Here is a 19062-nt window from a genome sequence, read left to right on the forward strand (position 1 = left end):
TGCCTTGTGAGAGTCACTCTTTTCATAAATCTCAGGGCTGCGCTCAGTCTCCCATTTGCTTGTGTGTGGGCAGCCATTTCTCCAGTGCATTGCCCATGTTCTAATTGGCTGATTATCCAGATTCTTGGCTCTGTGCTTGGGACTCGTCATTGACTTTTCACCCACCTCACCTGCAGAGCAGCTTTCTGTGTTCCCATTAGCATTTCAGACGCTGATCTTCATTCGTACAATGATCAACAAGATTTTAATTGGTGGCTCTGATTTTTTACTTTTAATCTGGCTTGGAGATACTTTAAATTTTGTTTTGCTACATTTGAAAAGGGCAGAATCTTAAAAAAGAGAAAAATAACTGGGGAGAGAAGATACTCAGAGAAAAAGCAGAGGCTTCCCTGGACTCAAGCTGTCCACTTAAAGGAACTGTGACTTATGCAGGGGACCTTATCATTGTAAGTAGCATAGTTTTGCTTGCTTGAATGAATACTTAAAAAAAAAAAATCCTCACTCTTCACCTGAGCAAGATTTTCTGTTTCTTTGATGACAGCTTAGAAAACGACTGAATATTTTATAACATCCACTTAAGTGCAAAGTTTATGATTTTTGATTTTGACCTGAGTGTCTGGCTATGAGTATGAACCAGATAATCCTCTGAATATTATCAGCGTCCAGACGATATTTGCTTTTTTAAGAGAGAAGAAGCTTAACAACTTGTAAATAGAGCACAGGTGGCAAAGCCCCTCTCAACTGTACGACTGACTCTCCACACGTCAGATCATTTTAAACGCCTGACATTGAACACCTTCATTAAAGGACTGAATCTTCCAACCCCACAGAGAGCTGCCTTTCAGCTGGAAGAAGGGTGTGTCCCTGAGCTTTTACCTGGGAGCAATGATGATCTTGTCAAGCATTTCAGGGAGACCAGCCCAAGTTTTTAGGGTGGGGATCTAGACTGGTTATACGTAGCTTCAGTTCTTCTCCCAGAGAAGGCAGAAACACCTCAAAGCCTGCATGTAGGAACATCTACTGAGAAATTATTTTAATCAGACACCACCTGAGCAGGGGAAAGAAAAAGAACAGAGAAGAACAAACAAAACTCCCTCGGTCTTGGATGTAAGGAACCCAGCTGCAATGGACTGGCACTCTATCAGAGCCGCGGTGCTGTTAATTTTTCTGGTAAGTGTATTCTGTTCAAAACCCTCCTAATCACGCTCACTGTGAATAAGGGAGAACTTTTTAGAAAGTGTTAGTGTTATTTCTAACCTAAACCCATTAAAAGTTTATGTTAATGACAAGGTGATTTTATGAACTAGATTTTTAAATAGGGTTTCTCTCTTTAATTGAAGACTCGAGCATATTAATGCATCAGAGTTAACTCATCATATCACATCTCTGACATTGAAGTCAGTGCTAAGTCATGCTGGGAAAACACCGAATTTGGGAAAGTCTTATCACCATTCACTAGCGTTTGGTCGTTCAAATTCTTTTTTGCAGATGGGCTCTTAAACTAGTATCACGGGTGGTCCTGATCTTTACCCTAAACATTTTTCCATTCTTTGGGGATCTCTGCTGGCAGATTCACTATAATTTTAAAACCCCAAAATAGGATACATATACATTTAAACCAGAGCAACGTGCAACTGACCCCAAGAGCCAAACAATCTCATCGGTTGGAATCCATACCACTAATATCAAAAGCCCACACAGCTACACTATGATTGTATTTAAAACAACATTTTTTTAATCTCAAAAAACATGGCAGTATGGAAGATTTATAAATGATATAATAAGTGAAGGAATAGCTATAATTAAGGAGTAAGTATAATTATTATGATGCAGGTTCTTACTACTGGAAAGTCAGTAATGACTGTGATAGAAAAATTGTATATTTGATGTTTAGACAAATGTAATGCGATGCTTTATCACTGTCTCCCTTACACGTTATTAATTTTCTCTTTTTAGAGATAAGTAAGATAACACTAAGGTGCTGCATCAAATTTCACAGAGGTTGGAGATTTTAAAATCATAGTCTTTCTCACAGTCAGGTTAATGTAATCTCAAGAGGCAAGTGCCGAGTAAATCACTCTCCAATTTGGCAGGATTTAGTGCTGCGGTTCGTATTTGTTTTTACCTACTTAATTTTTGAACCGGATTGTTGGGTTTCTATAATTAACAAGTTAGACCTTTGAGTCAATGTATGCTGGTTAGTTTTAATTCAGTTTATTAACTCAAAGAAGTTATACCAGTGGATTTGTTACAAATAAACATCAATAAGCTGGTAGCTTTAGTTCCAAGCTGCCTTCAAAGACCAGCCCTAGATCATGGACTTTTTAATGGATCTTTAGGACCAGTTAATATTATAATTTGGGGTGTGGCAGGGATTAACAAGCACTATACACTATGTTATTTAAATATAGGAACATCTGTATATTGCAAGGTAATCAAATACTTTCATTTTTAATTTCATATAAATCTGATTAAAGCCTATTATAGCTTTGGTTGATTAGAGTTTATTGAGGTACTTATGTGCTTTAATTAAAAGTATAAAATAACTTATTTCTTTATTTTATGATTATTTATAATTAATTACATATGATGAAATTTCTTTAAATAATCACTGTCTAGTCATTCTTCATAAAATATATTGTTTTATCAAAATCATGTATTCTCAATGACCTTTCTTCTTTGTAGAGAGGTTTCGGTTTTTGTACTTTATTGTCTAAGTTTGGATAGTTTCGGTTTTTTGTTTGTGGATCCTTTATTTGTTGCCGTATTTTACTTTGGAATCAATTACAAGTTTTTCACTTGTCTGGTGAAAATTATTTCTCAAAGAACTTACTCTGTAGTGAATTAAAATGTTTCTTTTTCATATTATGGTAACTTTCTTTATAAAACATTTTACTTTCTAAGGTCTGAAAAATCATCATTTATTTTTAGTACAGATTTTACCAGATGATTTGGATAAATGTCCTTTGGGGTTATACAATCTATTTTTGTTTTAGAATATATTTTTTTCTGGAGTGCCTGGGTGGCTCAGTTGGTTAAGCATCTGCCCTTGGCTTGGGTCCATCTCAGGGTCCTAGGATTGAGTCCTGCAATGGGCTCCCAGGTCAATGAGGAGTCTATTTCTCTCTCATTCATGGTCATCCTCTCTCTATCGCTGTCAAATAAATAAATAAAATCTTAAAAAAAATATATTTTTCCCTGAAAATTAGCTACAACTATAGCAAGCTCCTTCCACTTAGCTTTCTGCTAGCCTCACTAGGAATGTTTGCTCTGACAAAAAAAAAAAAAAAAAAAAATCTATGTAAAGTCTTTCTTCTTCTCTGCTCAGAGAAGAAGTATGCACCTTAGGGAGCATACTTGGACAACTAAAAGACCTTTAAGACATTTAAACTGGTAATATCTTTAATGCAAATCCATTTAAGAGCTGAGCAGACAACTATTCACATGTATGTTGTGGAGTCTCCTTAATGTACCTGAGAGTTTCAGGTCATGTTCAGAGCAGTGAGTTAGATCAGGGAGAATAAAGATGGAGAATCCACTCTTAAAACAAACAAGATGGCCACAAAACTATTCCATGATTTAGATCAGCCTCCTAGAGAGACAAGAGCTTATACCCGTTATAACACTGTAAGCCAAAGAAATGTTACTGACTCCTCATTTATTTTTCTTTCTTTTTCTCTCCATGAAATTCCATGTATTGGGGAGGAGGGATTGGGAATGTATTCTAGACCAGAGAACAATGTCACCCAGGTACCATACACAGGAAATCTCTGTGAATGGTTATGACAATGAAATAATATCTGGCCAGGCCACTGTAGGAAAGCAAACAGAAGTGGTAGCATTGTTATAGTTCTAATGATTTCTGAAAATTACTTGCAACTTTGTCAGATTCAATTAGTCAATGCAAGTCAATACAGACTCAAGGTATCTTTTTCTATAAAGGCTGACTTCTGCTGCTTATCCTCAGAGAACAAGCAAACTTGTCTTTACTGATTTCCAAGAATAATTCAGTTTGTAGAGTTTATCACACCAGCTTAGCTTCTGCTCCTCTCATGGTTAATATTTCCTTTCAAAAGAAAACCTCTACCACCTGATAAACTAGCTCCACAATCTGACTTAGCTGAAATAATTTAGGATAGAAGCAGGAGTTTTCAAAGTATTTCTCAGGATTCAGGCTAAAATACACAGGAAAAAAAAAATACTTCATTACATAGTTCATCAATTTACTTGAACCAGACTTCTTAAATTCCCATAATTGTGTTCATTGATGCTTAAAGCAAGAGAAGGACTAAAAACTAGTACAGACCAAACAGAAGACAAGCAAAGGAGAGGATTCTCTATGCTTTCTTGCACATATATTATAGGGATATATATTATAGGTAATAGTACATCACTAAACTATTTCATAGAAAATGGAAATATTTCTGTTCACCTGTTCCAGCAAAATTAACAATTTGTATTTAAGGAAAATCATTTCCATTTCCATGTGTTCTTAAAAGCTTTATTATTTCACTGAAGATTTAAGATCAGCATCTTCTTGCACCTTTGTGAAAACAGGGACTAGAAATTTACCATCATTTTACTGGTTTGAATTAGAGGAAACGATTTTGTGATGCCTGACTTAGGTAATAGAAAAACCTAAACCACTGAGAAATGCTGTTCCCCGAGGAACAAGATTCACCTATTTGACAAAGATTATGGATGTAGAAAAGAAAACACTCCTGTCTATACCCAGAGCACTTAATTTCAGGTAACTCTCCACTATACCTTCTTTAAGGACATTGGTGCCGAGTATCCCCAGGTCCTAACAGGTATTGCCTAACAAATAAGCAGAAAGCATGCTCGGCATTGCAGTTACTTATTATGCTTCTGTCAACGAGGGAACGCCCTACAGAGTGCTGGGACACGCCACTCTTGCTGGTTATGCTTGCCACGCAAATTCCTTTAAAGACTTAGGCAGGTCGAAGTAGTTTAAATGCCATTGGCTGATGATCTATATTCTCTATTGGTCTAGGAGAATAGGGTGCAGCCTTTTACACTTGTCTAATGAAAAACCACATCTCCACAAATTAATGGCTGCCGGTTGCTCATAAAACTACTTGAACTGTAAGTTATTTGAGGGCAGATTCTGTATCTGATTCACTTTTGTATTCTTCGTAGTGCCTTGCACCAGGGCAAGATTGCTCAATAGATGTTTAATCACACAAAGTAGGGACATCAGAAGGCAATTTGGAGAGAGTTTATATTTCTCTTCCCCTACACGTTCCAAAAAAACCATCAAAGTATTTAACATAGAAATAATCAGGTTGAATTTCCTTAACACTTATTTTTATGGTGTTTTATTACATTTACTTTACATGCCATCTAAGGTGTACCACAGTATTTTTTAGGGGTTAAGCCTTTTAATCCAGCCTTGATTCCACATAATATACATTCAGTACATATTTTTGTCAAATAAATAAATAAGCCAATGAGCAAGAAAGAAAAATTAACCTAACGAAGTATTGTCAACTCCAATTTTATCATAATACAAAGACAAAAGAGAAGGTTTTTGAAAAGAAGCAAATTGTTATATTTTGACTGTGTCTCAAGTTCTTTCTTGTGATGTAAAATACATTATTCAAATACATCAGCATTTGATGCTTAACAACCAGAAAGTGGCTATGGAAAACCACTTCCCAATTCTATATACAAGAGGAAAAACCTCTTGTTGAAATTATTTATTACTTTCAAGACCATTTTATTATTTTCAAAGAGATGTAAACCTCAGTATCAAAGGGGAAAAAAGCCTAAAAATTAGTAGAATTAGAGAATCATTGAAAATAGCATACAAATTTGTCCTGTGGCTTTTTAAGTCTTTATGTGGATTGACTCTTCAAATAGAAATGAAGAAAGGACTCACTGAGGATGCACTTCAAGGATTATATCCACTACTTTTTAAGAATTTTTGAATTAGAAAGAGCTTTCGTCTTATAAACTGCTGAGGAAACAGAGGCACAGAAAGACACACCCAGTAGGCAAGAGAGATGAGATACTCAGCCTAATAATGCCTGTATTCATTTGTAAGTGAATCTCCATCACAAGCCTCCATAGTACATATTTCCAACTCATCTAGGAATCCAAACTGCTTCCCTGATTGATAGAAAATAACCTTATCCTTACTCTACAGACAGGGTCTAGATCAATTGGATGATGTCCTTCAACTACCTCTCATAGTCTATTGATTTAAATCTCCATCCTTCCTCTCTTCCTTACCCTCTGTCTTCAGGGTCTTTTCTTTCTACCTATCCCCTCCTGCTTTCTCTATTACACTTCCACCAAGTACTTTCTTTTTGAACCTCTTTTTCCAACAAAATCTCCTACTTCCTTCTTTCTTCACTTCAAAAATCCATGTCTACCTCTCCCAGAATATTTCCTGGATGCCAGATCTCGTTGTATCATTCCATCTTTGTTTCCTTTTATAATCGATTTTCTTGGAAAGGTGGTCATCTTTATGTCTTTTCCCCTCCATTTTGTTCCCCAATCCCTTTTGGTCAGGAAGGACTTGTTCCATGGAACTGAAAGAATTCTGAAGGCCACAGGAAACCTTGAGATTCACTCTACTCAAGTATTTTATGTCATCTGACACTTGTTCACATTTCATGTCTCTTTCAGTTCTCCCTTCCTTTGACATCTGTGATATTGCATTATCTTGTCTTCCCATTTCTTTGGCCACTTCTTTTCTCTTTTTCTTTATTGCTTGTTTCTGTCATTGTTCCCTAGTCTATCCATGTAGCTATTGCCCTAGTTTCACGCTCAGCCACATGGCTCTTTCTTTGTTGTAGTCCCTACTTTAGGGTCTTCAAATTCTCCCATGATTGAAACTGTTTTACCTGATGTGTCCCTCAAATATGTGTATGAGGACTGACCTATTGTTCATCGTGTTGAGACATATTTCAAATTGCTAAGCACCTTCACCTCACCATTTCTGTAGCATCTCAAAGTCATTGTTTTTTTTTTTTTTAAGATTTTATTTATTTATTTGACAGACAGAGATTACACGTAGGTAGAGAAGTAGGCAGAGAAGCAGGCAGAGAGAGAGGAGGAAGCAGGCTCCCTGCCGAGCAGAGAGCCTGATGTGGGACTCAATCCCAGGACCCTGAGATCATGACCTGAGCCGAAGGCAGCGGCTTAACCCACTGAGCCACCCAGGCGCCCCCGCAAAGTCATTGTTTTCTAACCTGCTAAATTCTGCTTCTGCCTTGCTCCTCATCTCTTAGTTTGAAACTGCCATCACTTAAGATCCTTCCTTCTCCTGACTCCCATGTCCTACATGTTCGCAAGTCTCATTTGTTTCAATTGTGTACAATCTCTCCCTTGATTTTCCCGGTCTGTTACCCCTGCCACTGCTTCTGTTCTCTGGTCTGTTTTGATGTGGAACACTCCACTACTCCTGGCCTATGATCCTGCCTCTTTCCACCACCTGTGGTGAGAGTGATCTTTTAGACCCACAATTTTATCATGCCTTTTTCATGATCAAGTAACTTTGATACTTTCCTACTGCACACAGGGATTTGGTATTAGAATTGGAAAGGTTACTGTATATAATTTGGTTTACCCCTATCATTTTACAAATGAGAAAACTAAGACTTGAGAACTTAGGAAGTACATTGAAAGCTTTCTGACTCTATCAAATACCCATTCTATCTCATTATTTTGCCTTTGAAAGTCCGAGAGTGACTTTGTTTATTCTAGACTCTGAACAAACGACAATAAGGCTATGCCAACACAACATAATTTTAAGCAGACTTGGCAGTTTTTAAATTACTAATTCAATCGGGAGCCTGACACTATGGTGAAACTGACTTGGTCTTCTGCCTAAATGGCCTCTCATGGGAAAAAGAATGACCCAGCTTCATAAAGTTGGAAGGTTTATTAGTCATCTGGCATAGTTCTCCAAAACAAACAGTACGCTCTGACACTTCAGTGTGGAAAGGAAGTGCAAGACAGATAAGAGATGCCTACACAACTCTGTAGCTATGAAGAAATGGCTTCCAAATAGACAAAGAAGGTATCCCCAGATTCCCATTCCACACCCACAAATGAGAGAGAGGATAAACTGCTCATGAGTTCACAGGCAGCACGAAGAAACATCATCTTAATTCTGCACCCAAGAGGGACTCAACAACAACATTTTCAGTGACCATTTGACCAAACCATTTGCACCATTTACTTCTTTTCCCCCTGAAATCACTAATATTGTTGTTGTTGTTATACATGAACATTCTTAATTGTAAGGCTAATATGAGATGAGATTAAAATCAGAATGTTTTGAATTCCCAAAGGTGTAATGTCAATTCTCTGTAGTATATTTTATTTAGTAATTTAGTTGGAATAGGCTATCTTTCATTTTATTGTAAAACCCATACCATAAACCCAAATTTAGGCTAAATTGTATTGGGTAATATTTAGCCATAATTTAGTATTCCAAACTCAATATCCTCATTTGTAAAATGGAAATAATGAAATTATAGTATTGACCACATGTATTTGTGAAGACTGAATGCATGGATTTCTCTAAACACATTGTCTAGTAATTAGTCATTATTCAGTGAATATTAACAGTGATAATAATAATCAACATTAAGTGGATATCATGAGTATATAATCCCTATAAAAATATCTTTATGCTACTCTTATTAATCAAAAAATTCATATTTTCCTGAATTATCAATTATAACAATTTTTGAAAAATATGTACTTGAAAACCAAAATTTTATTTTTAATCTAATGGTGAGATTGAAACTACAAAAAGTAACTCACTATATTTTGAAATTACTGTTACTAGTATTCTTAAAATACAAGATATAATTTCTTTTATCAGTGATACAGATGCAGTCTAATTGTGATAATTTTCATAAGGGGAATTCTGAAAAAAATTCAAAAAGAAATTGAAAATTTAGGGAGAAATAAAAACTAAGGATTTACACTATCTTTAATGACTCTAAGTGCAAGTTAAAACTTAATAAGTGCAAATTAACCTTCACATCTAGACCCAATTTTTTAGATCAGTCTTTTACTCTGTCTTAAGTACACGACATATTAACCTTAATATATATGTCTGTCTTTTTAGAAATAGAGAAAAGTTATTTAAATTATCCTGGTCTTCCACTACAAATCATATGTAAAGATTGAGGCCAAGTTGAAACAAGGCAAAGCTCTGCTTGAGTAGCTCATTTGTTGAGCAGAGAAATTGTTAGAAGAGACTAATAGAAGTTGCTTACCCACTAATTTGTCCCTACATGCCTACAATGTCTTCTCCTTCCTATGGAACTATAGAAGGATATATATATGTAGATAGATAGATAGATATAGATATATATGGCATAAAACATGAAGCAAGAACTCATTTTTACAGAGGAAATTACTTGCTTTTATTTTAGAACTTTCATTCTCATATTTCTTTTTTTTTTTTTAACATTTTATTTATTTGACGGGGGAGGACACAATCAGGGGGAGTGGGAGAGGGAGAAGCAGGCTCCCCGACAGAGAGGAAGCCCCACGTGGGCTTGATCCCAGGACTGTGGGATTGTTACCTGAGCCAAAGGCAGATGTTTAATGATGGAGCCACCCAAGTGCCCCTATTCTCATATTTCAAAGTAAATCTATCATCTTGAGATTTTCAAAAGTACTAGAAAACCTCCCATTTAAAATTAGAATATGAAGGAGCAGATATTCTGAAACTTTTCAGATACACGTTTTTTCCTATTTCCATCTATGGCTAGTCAGATCCTGAAACTAGAGTCAAAAGTTTAAGTATCATAACTTACTGTTGAATATCACTGAATAGTAGCAAATTATCTCTAGCTCCATAGGCATAAGATTTCCTAAGAAAGCCTAAATTTTCCCTCCTCACTCCCCCTAGGTTAAGTGTCCTAGTTCATATCATAACAAGTATCTTCATAGGTGAAAAATGAAAAAGAGGTTAAAAAATAAAAGTAATTAAAAAGAAGGGCATAACTGAAAAGTAAAGACAAAAGGAAAGGAATCCACAGCATCATCATTAGACTTAAGAGAGAAGCCACGTCCATCTGCTATCTGGACTGATAAAATAATTCTAATGACTCACAAGATTTATTTGATTTTTTTTAAATGATTGGATAACATGAATTATAAAGTACTTAATAAAATTAACTGTTGTGATCATTTTGTTTTTTATAGGTGGTGGTGGAAGTTAACAGTGAATTTCGAATCCAGGTAATACACAGCAAATCTATCTTTTCCAAATTAAAAATGAGGAAAAATGGTTTGGGGGTAACAACACATTTTCCAAAGAAAATTTAGCCTTATAAGTAAAAAAAAATAATGTTATGCTAAAATTAATAGATTATCAAATCACCAATTTTCCCAATTAAACATCTTCTCTTTCCGATATTACAATTATCCTCTCCTCCAAACCCTTCAGTGACATGTGCATTATGAATAAAAGTTAATAGATACCACTACTTTATCATGCCCATTTAAGGTAAGAGATTACAACACCAAAAATGGCACCATCAAGTGGCATTCAATCAGGAGGCAAAAACGTGAATGGATCAAGTTTGCTGCAGCCTGTCGTGAAGGTGAAGACAATTCGAAGAGGAACCCAATTGCCAAAGTAAGTATCAACACCAAAGCATAAAATCAAAAATAAGAATGGATGGCATTAAAGATCGAAAAAAACTGTCTCTTAAATATTTTATGAATACAACTCACTGGGAAGTTCTGACACAAAACAGAAGTATAGTCACTCATATTATGAAAAATGAAGCTATTGAAAGGATAGATTAAGAAACTTGGGCACTGGGGGTGCCTGGGTGGCTCAGTGGGTTAAGCCTCTGCCTTCGGCTCAGGTCATGATCCCAGGGTCCTGGGATCGAGCCCCACATCGGGCTCTCTGCTCAGCAGGGAGCCTGCTTCCCCTTCTCTCTCTGCCTGCCTCTCTGCCTACTTGTGATCTTTGTCTGCCAAATAAATAAATAAAATCTTTAAAAAAAAAAAAAAAGAAAGAAAGAAACTTGGGCCCTGGGGTAAACAGTTAAACACTGATGCAACTCATTGGTAAAATAACTACACATGATCATAATTAACCCAAATTCTAGGTAGAAAAATATAGTGATTTAAATAATGAATTTAACAGCCAGCTCACTCAGAGAGACTATTTTAATCTGTATTCTTTATGCCTTGATCCATTAGAATTGAATTCCTACTTCTGGCTTTTATTTTTTATTTAATTTTTTTAAATTTAATTTTTTCTAATTTAATTTTTTTCAGTGATCCAAGATTAATTTTTTTTAAAACAAAAATTCACAATGTACCCTGTTTCCTACTCTCTTTTCCATCCATTTCCCTTTGTCTTTCTTTGTACAAACACACACACACAAATACATCCCCACACACAGATTACGTATACAAATATATACACACATTCAGACAGATACACAGAGACAACTGAGTTAGATTTGCTTCGAGTCCCTATACATTTCATTTTGAAGAAAGAATCCCAGCTTCTATAAATCACTTATTTGGGGCAATTTCCTTACTTTTCTGATAATACATCCTCCCTATTTTCAGAATTAAGGGCTTCAACACAGAGTCAGAGGACTCTGTAGTCAGTCACCAACATAAATCTACTTAAAATTTTCTTCTAAAACTTTACATTTTTAAAAAATCTTTGGGTCAGGGATCAAAATTACATAATGACAACACTGGTAAACTCCTTAAGAGTTTAGGTGAAGAGTTCCCTACCCTAACGCCAGTGCTAGCACTAGAGCAGGAAAATAATACGATCAATTGTAAATGTTGAATGAATGAATAAATGAATGAATGAATGATGACTGCATTGTCTTGGATTTATTAAAGTGATTTTTTTTCTTATTTGGTAGAAATAGAAATTGAATTTCTTTTGTTAACTTGCTAGTTATGGAATATGCTAGAGTTGTAACTAGAGAAATAACTATTTCCAGCATTTCCCAAAAGATAACAGGTACTCACATTCGACAGTTCTTGAGAAAGGTAGTTGTTGTTAATCAAACCTAGCACTTTTTATTTGCTCTCTGTAATACTTTTATCTGCGCCCTCTCTGCAGATTCACTCAGATTGTGCTGCAAACCAGCAAGTTACATACCGCATCTCCGGAGTAGGAATTGATCAGCCACCTTATGGAATCTTCGTCATTAATCAAAAAACTGGTGAAATTAATATTACATCCATAGTTGATCGAGAGGTCACCCCGTTTTTCATTGTAAGTGGGCTCCACATCTTTATATGTGTTCAGGCTTCCATTATTTTGGGAGTATCTTAAACTCAGATCATATTTGATTTGACCTCAGAAATCCCAATATTATTTTTGGTTGTCTCAATTCACGAGCATCTCATGAACCAACACAAACAAAGAAATTAGGAGAAATGCCCTGCTGAATGTCTCAGCAAAAATGTGAGACTCTGGTCTGTCCCTAGTGGCAAGCTAGAATATCTGTTTGGAAGGGCAAGGACCTAACTCTTCATTCTTTTTCTTTAATTTGGCAGAGAATATTGGTTCTCATGTCAAGTGATGATTTTTGAGCTACCAAGGGAGCCTCTTCAAGTAAACATACTTTATTATAAATCCACATTGCTGCAGCTCACCTGAGCTCAGAAGGTGCTTCGGGAATACTCTAAACCATCCTTAGCTGAATCATACTTCTGTTCTTGACAGTAGCTGTGACAAAACTCCAAACACTCAACCTCCTTTCCACTTTAAGCCGCTGACATGATGACCAGCTTCGTTAGAAATTCTGAGGACTTCATCACACACTCCCACAATTTTCTCTCCCCTCCTTCAGAAATGCTCTGCCTTAAATCCAAAAACAGGATTAACTTTCTGCTTTTTTTCCACAGCTTACCCCCAAGAGGATCCATTATTCTATAATTACCTGTTTCTTCAAGAACCTTATTTGATCAATTTTATCATCTCTTTTCTGCTTGCTCCTTGCCTGCTTCCATTTCTGTTTATCATCATAGTCGACACTTGTTAATACTTAGAATAAAAAGGACATACAGAAAACCTTCCTTGATCTTGTATGTTCTTCAATTAAAACCCCATCCATCCATAGCCCCAAAGATGTTCAAATAGTAATGGGTGCGTGTGTTTTCAGCTATACTGCCTAAGCTACTTTAATTCCTTAGTCTTCTATTCCAAATCTATATTCCTGCCTTATCTCTCACAATGTTTACCCACTAACTCTCGAGGTCAGCATGCCAACCTATTAGCTTTTCTTGAATTTTTATATGAATATAGCACACAGGTAAAGTAGCATACATGATACTTAGGTACACCTCACATATAAATAATAATAACAACAATAAGAACACCCGCATAGTCTCCTATGTAGCTTGTGAAAACTACCTTTCTTTGAAGCCCCCGTGTGACTCTCCTTTACCCGATCCTCAAAGTCAATAGTCCTTACTCCCAATTTCAAAAAATGTATTTTCACTACTCTGCTTCTTTCCTCACATAAATCCCTTTACTTGGAATATCTTTCTAAATACCAGTTCCACTTACTGAAATTCTCTTTCAGGATCTTTCTCAATCATCCAATATCCTATGATGTCATAGTATTTCTATTCTTCTTTTAAATAACTTATCATGTTGCTTTTTCTCAAATAGTATCTTGAATTTGTGTTTGCCTCCCCTTATTGATTTTAAGTGCTGCTTATATCTACGTGGTAGTAGAAAATAATATGTCTTACTTTTTTTGGTTACCCACAGTGCCTAGCATAGTGTCCAAACAAAGTAAGAACTTAAATATCTGTTGCACCAAATAATTATTCTTGTCTTCTGTCTTAGATCTATTGCCGGGCTCTGAATTCACTGGGTCAAGATTTAGAGAGGCCTCTTGAGCTCAGAGTCAGAGTTTTGGATATAAATGACAACCCTCCAGTATTTTCTATGTCTACTTTTGTAGGACAAATAGAAGAAAATTCTAATGCAAGTAAGTAATCCATCTTATTAAGTATACTTAATTCCAGATCACTCTTAGCCAAGCAAAGGGAGGACAAACTAAGAAGGTACCACTTCATCATGAATGTAAGAGATTAAATATAGAAAAGCATCCAGAGCAAAATGGCATGAGAAGTCTTCAGTTCTCAATCACTTGAGAAAATTAACTGCCTAACACACTAGTGAAGATTGTCCTAAATATATTAAAAATAGCAAAGACAATTTCTCATTTGAATTTAAAGCTTCAACTTACCATAGTTACTCTTAACCTTTGAGTGGTAAAATTTCTTATACATTCCAAAAATCCTTACATATCACTTTTATTCATTAAAACACTATACTATACTTGGAATAAGTATCCAATCTAAAATATCATTTTAAAAATGTTTGTTGTAAAAATTTACACAATATGGAAAGTAAAAATGGAATAGAAATCCATTCTTTGTTTTCCCTAGTATAATTCTTAAGAGGCAAGAACGAACTTACGTTACTTACGTATGTAAGTACATACATACTTAGTTACTTATGTATGTTTTATGATTATATAAACATACTTTTGGAAACAAATAGGAAGATATTTTACATACAAATCATAATGTAAATCTTTATTTAAATATATTTTTAACATTTTTCCATATTAGGAAATGAAATGTCTTCATTCCTTTTAAATAGCTGCATTAGATTTTACTGTATGAATGTGCCATAATTAATTGCCTACTGAAAATATTTTTAAAAGAATGCTGAAGTGAATTACACAAACACACACAAAGATTGAGAGAGAAAATAAAAGGCAGAAGGGAGATACTCCGTTGCATTTGTGTTTACAGACAGGACAATTGTGCTTGAAACAGACTTTCAGTGTAGAGATTTCCAGTTTATGAACACTGGCAGCTTTTCCTTCTCCAGTGTCCTTCATCAAAATGGCTTATAAAATTCCCAGAAAAGATAAGGGATAAGACAAAATATGTAGTTAAACAAGCATCTCTTTCAACCTAATAGTTTACCTAGCACTTCACTTGGGACCATGCAAAACAGAATAATAATGTACATTTATTGAGTGTACATTAGCCAATCAGAACTTTCTATGAGTTTCTCTCATTAAACTGTTCAACTCTCTCATGAACTCAGTGAGGACAATGCTATTACCATTCCTGTATACAGATGTGGAAACTGAAGCCAAAATCATAGAGCTAGAAAGTTCTATAGTTGGGAAAGAGTTGGTCTAGCTTTAATATCATTTTATTTCACCACAGCAGTCTTAAAAAAAAAAGGATTATAATAGAATAAGGAAAGAAAAGGCAGAATTAAAACATTTCTTTGTTTGCTAACTACCAGTAATGTGTAAGTTCCTAAAAAAATGTAATGTTTTTGTCAAAGCAAAGTATAGAAAGGAGCTAAGCTAATGATATGTTGAAGAAGAGGAAAGGAAAAAGGGTAGCACATACACTATATAGACCAACCAACCCTAACACCTTGTTAGAAAAGCAATAAACTATACTATAACGAAAATGCAAACTATCCACTTGCAACCATTTTCCTTGATTTCTAGATACGCTGGTGATGATACTCAATGCTACTGATGCAGATGAACCTAATAATTTGAACTCAAAAATAGCCTTCAAGATCATAAGACAGGAGCCTTCTGATTCACCAATGTTTATTATTAACAGAAACACTGGAGAAATTCGAACAATGAATAATTTTCTAGACAGAGAGGTAATTTTTTTTCTTTGAATGGTTTGTTAGTTTCAAAGGAAGTTATGCTAATAGCAAGAGTACCTAAGAAAGAAAGAAAAAGAAAACAATATGTTATGATTATATAACCTTTTCACATCATGGTAATGACATAAGAAATATCTTCAAAATGAAAAAAAGGGGATTCCTCAAATACATTTTAAACTGTCATTTTTCATTCAATCAATTCAAACTTAATATCTGCCTCAATTTAAGAAAACTATATTCTGAGAATACACAAGAATATACATAAGGCAAAAGTAGAAGTTCTATTTAAAAAAAATGTGTGATGTACATTGAAATAGATTTAAGAAACGATCGTTATTGTCAGCCATCTTGGCAAGTCACAATGCATGAACATGGTAAACGCTCCAAGAATTCTTACAGACTAAGAAATTTGTTTCTCTTTCTTTAACCCATAATATCCTACACTCATTTGACAACAGGACTCTTCTTTTTCCTTCCTCTCTCTTACCTACTGATAGTCCCCTGATTACTTTGGGAAATGTAACACAGAATCAGAATGATGGATAGCAACTGAGTAACATCTAGACCAATCTTTTCATTTATAAACGAGAAAATAATTAGAGATTGTTAGCAAGTTAGAATCAGCATGGTTTCTATTAATAACATATGGTCCCATTATTCAATATAAAAGTGTCAACTTTTTCATCATTTTTAGAGTATTGATAGGATTTACCTGATCTGTAAGTATTTTAGGGATATAAATGAAGAAGTGTTACTTTTGAATTTGTACTTAATTAAAATTTATTTTAATTATTATAGTTATTTTGAAATGACAATCCTCCTGTTAATGACTCCTAGGCTTAGAATAAATCAGATGATTTTCATTCTTTAATGATCCAAATCCTATCAGTTCCTAAATTATTTATATCTCCTTTTTCACTTGTGTGAAAATAACCATCAGAAGAAATTGACTATTAACTTTTTCTTGCTCAAACTTCCTTAAAGAGCCCAATGGGAGTCCTTTAATGTCAAAAGAGTTTTTGTGGTGAAGAACTTTAAAAACTAAAGGAATAAAGTTACTAGCAAGCCACCAAAGCAGATATTTTCAACCTGGAGTTCATGGAGAGACCTCAAAATGTCTCTTACTATGAATCCTCTAAACTTCTGTCCACATTTTTGAATGATGAGTGCATGCATGTTTCTGGGAAAGGCTTCATTGCTTTTGCCAGTTCTACAAATTTAAGCATCATTGAGTAGAATCAAGAAGGTTGATTATCAATAACTCCACTGCTCCAGCCCACCACCCACTGCCTCCCAGAACTGTAAACCATTTGTTACATTCTTTGTTTTACTTGCACATTTTAGGGATGATTATTGACAGTATGGAATTTTCATGCCATAAATTCTTGGTAAACCTTCATCTCTCTCCTCCTAAGCATTTTGGTCCACTTTACTCTTTATAAACTTTTTCAACCCCTGGACATATAATAAGGCATGAGGCCTTCAAACGTGTTCTTTCTTTTAAATGATGCTAGGTAAGCACTGCTGGAAATAGAAGTGGCAACAGTCATACTGATTCATGTGAGATCTGTGGATTTTCATTAGTCTGTTACCCGTATCTTGATCATAGATTTAAGTAAATGTTGAGCCAACATTTTAAAAGAACTTTTCATGAGACAGAATAAGGATTGTCTAGATCAACTGTGATTTTTTTGGTAATGTGTGCTTTTAGCAATACAGCCAGTATTCCCTTGCTGTGAGAGGCTCTGACCGAGATGGTGGGGCAGACGGCATGTCAGCAGAGTGTGAATGCAACATTAGAATCCTCGATGTTAATGATAACATCCCATACATGGAACAGCCCTCCGTAAGTACTTGTCCTTGAAATGAACAACGTCAATTCATTACATTCTAAAATTTGTTCATACAATTCTTTTTACAGAGGTCCATGTTATCTTTAGTCATGTATAACCCAAATGTAGACACGTACTTTGCCTTGTGTTTGTTCAAATAATACGTAGGAAAAATATATGTATTTCGACAATGAAATGTGAGCTTATAAACACAGATCTCGTTTCTAAATAATGAGTGGTTTTAAACATCCTTTGTAAGTCCAGGGTAGTTGTTCTCTCACTCACACAGTTGGTGTTAAGATTTATTTGCTTCTCATTTCAGTATTCCACAAGATTTTTTTGCTTCTCATTTCAGTATTCCACTAGTATTGAAGAAAATGCCCTCCACTCAAATTTGCTCCAGATTAGAGTAATCGATTTGGATGAAGAGTACTCAGCTAACTGGGTGGCAGTGATTTTCTTTATCTCCGGAAATGAGGGAGGTTGGTTTGACATAGAAATGAATGAAAGGACAAATGTGGGAATTTTAAAGGTTATTAAGGTATGGTATAATTATCCTAAATATTTTGTTTTCTTGGTCTTTTTCAAAATGTTAATCTTGAGATAAAATGTTAACATTTCACAAAATTCAGGGGGTGAAAGAATAAAAATTACCGTGTTTTAAAAAGATATAAGATTAGAGAGCTTTTTAACAATTTTTCCACTTATATCAGTTTATGAAAACAGGCATTAAGCTCAAAACTCTCTTCTATTAATACACTACTCCTTCACAGATCATATAAATTAAGAGCATTTCTAAAAATGAATCTTATTTTATGCTTAAAGTTTTGTTTTAGATGTTTGAAGAATGTTTTTTAAGCAGATTTCACATGACCTTAAAATATGTGTCTTTGTCAACATCATACATTAATTAGTATGCACTGAGAATATTTATCATGTAAATTAAAAGTTGTTTAGTTCTCTGATGTGTTTTTATAAAATTAAAATTAAATTACTGTAATTATAGGATTATCACATTCCCATCTCCCTGCAGCTGCTGACCAGGGCTTATTATGAACATAAATAGCCTGGAGATTTGTCCAAAACAAAGATTTGGTCTACATCAACAGAATCTTCCTATGTTCCCCCTATATTAGTGATCCACCTCATGTACCAGAGGTAGAATTGCCTGTCAGATTTGAGGGAAAAAAATGTAACTCATAGGGAGCTTATGGTGAAGATTTCAGCCTGTACTGTAAGACTTGAGTCTGTTTGTTTGTTTTTTTCTTTTATCTGCAATAATTATGCAAGGATTGTGTGTGAAACATGCAATGGTAGAATTCAGTCCTTTTTTAGTTATTTCCTTTCTTCAAAATAGTCCCAGGAAATAGACTTCTAAGGAATTCTGTTCCCAGAGGAATTCTGGGATCATTTCTTTCATGTCTTCATAAAGTGTCCCTCTGGCTATAGCGTCCATTTCCTGAGACAGGGTACAGATGCTTTAGTTTACCCCTCACAGCATGCCAGAAA

The 19062-nt window shown here is 34.9% G+C and overlaps 1 protein-coding gene across 1 annotated transcript in view; it reads left to right on the forward strand.

The window, feature by feature from the left end:
* The first annotated feature begins 208 nt into the window (after positions 1 to 208).
* DSG1 (desmoglein 1) overlaps positions 209 to 19062 on the forward strand; it is a 35404-nt gene continuing 16550 nt past the window's right edge. The window contains exons 1-8 of the mRNA XM_004742876.3: positions 209 to 1170; positions 10201 to 10236; positions 10505 to 10636; positions 12107 to 12262; positions 13847 to 13991; positions 15549 to 15715; positions 17433 to 17567; positions 17909 to 18094. Coding sequence (XP_004742933.1) covers positions 1126 to 1170; positions 10201 to 10236; positions 10505 to 10636; positions 12107 to 12262; positions 13847 to 13991; positions 15549 to 15715; positions 17433 to 17567; positions 17909 to 18094 — 1002 coding nt within the window. The 5' untranslated portion in view covers positions 209 to 1125. The remainder of the gene's footprint in view (positions 1171 to 10200; positions 10237 to 10504; positions 10637 to 12106; positions 12263 to 13846; positions 13992 to 15548; positions 15716 to 17432; positions 17568 to 17908; positions 18095 to 19062) is intronic.

Source organism: Mustela putorius, unplaced genomic scaffold, assembly GCF_011764305.1.
Source record: "Mustela putorius furo isolate JIRA1106 unplaced genomic scaffold, ASM1176430v1.1 tig00003858_pilon_pilon_pilon, whole genome shotgun sequence".
NCBI classification, from domain to species: domain Eukaryota; kingdom Metazoa; phylum Chordata; class Mammalia; order Carnivora; family Mustelidae; genus Mustela; species Mustela putorius.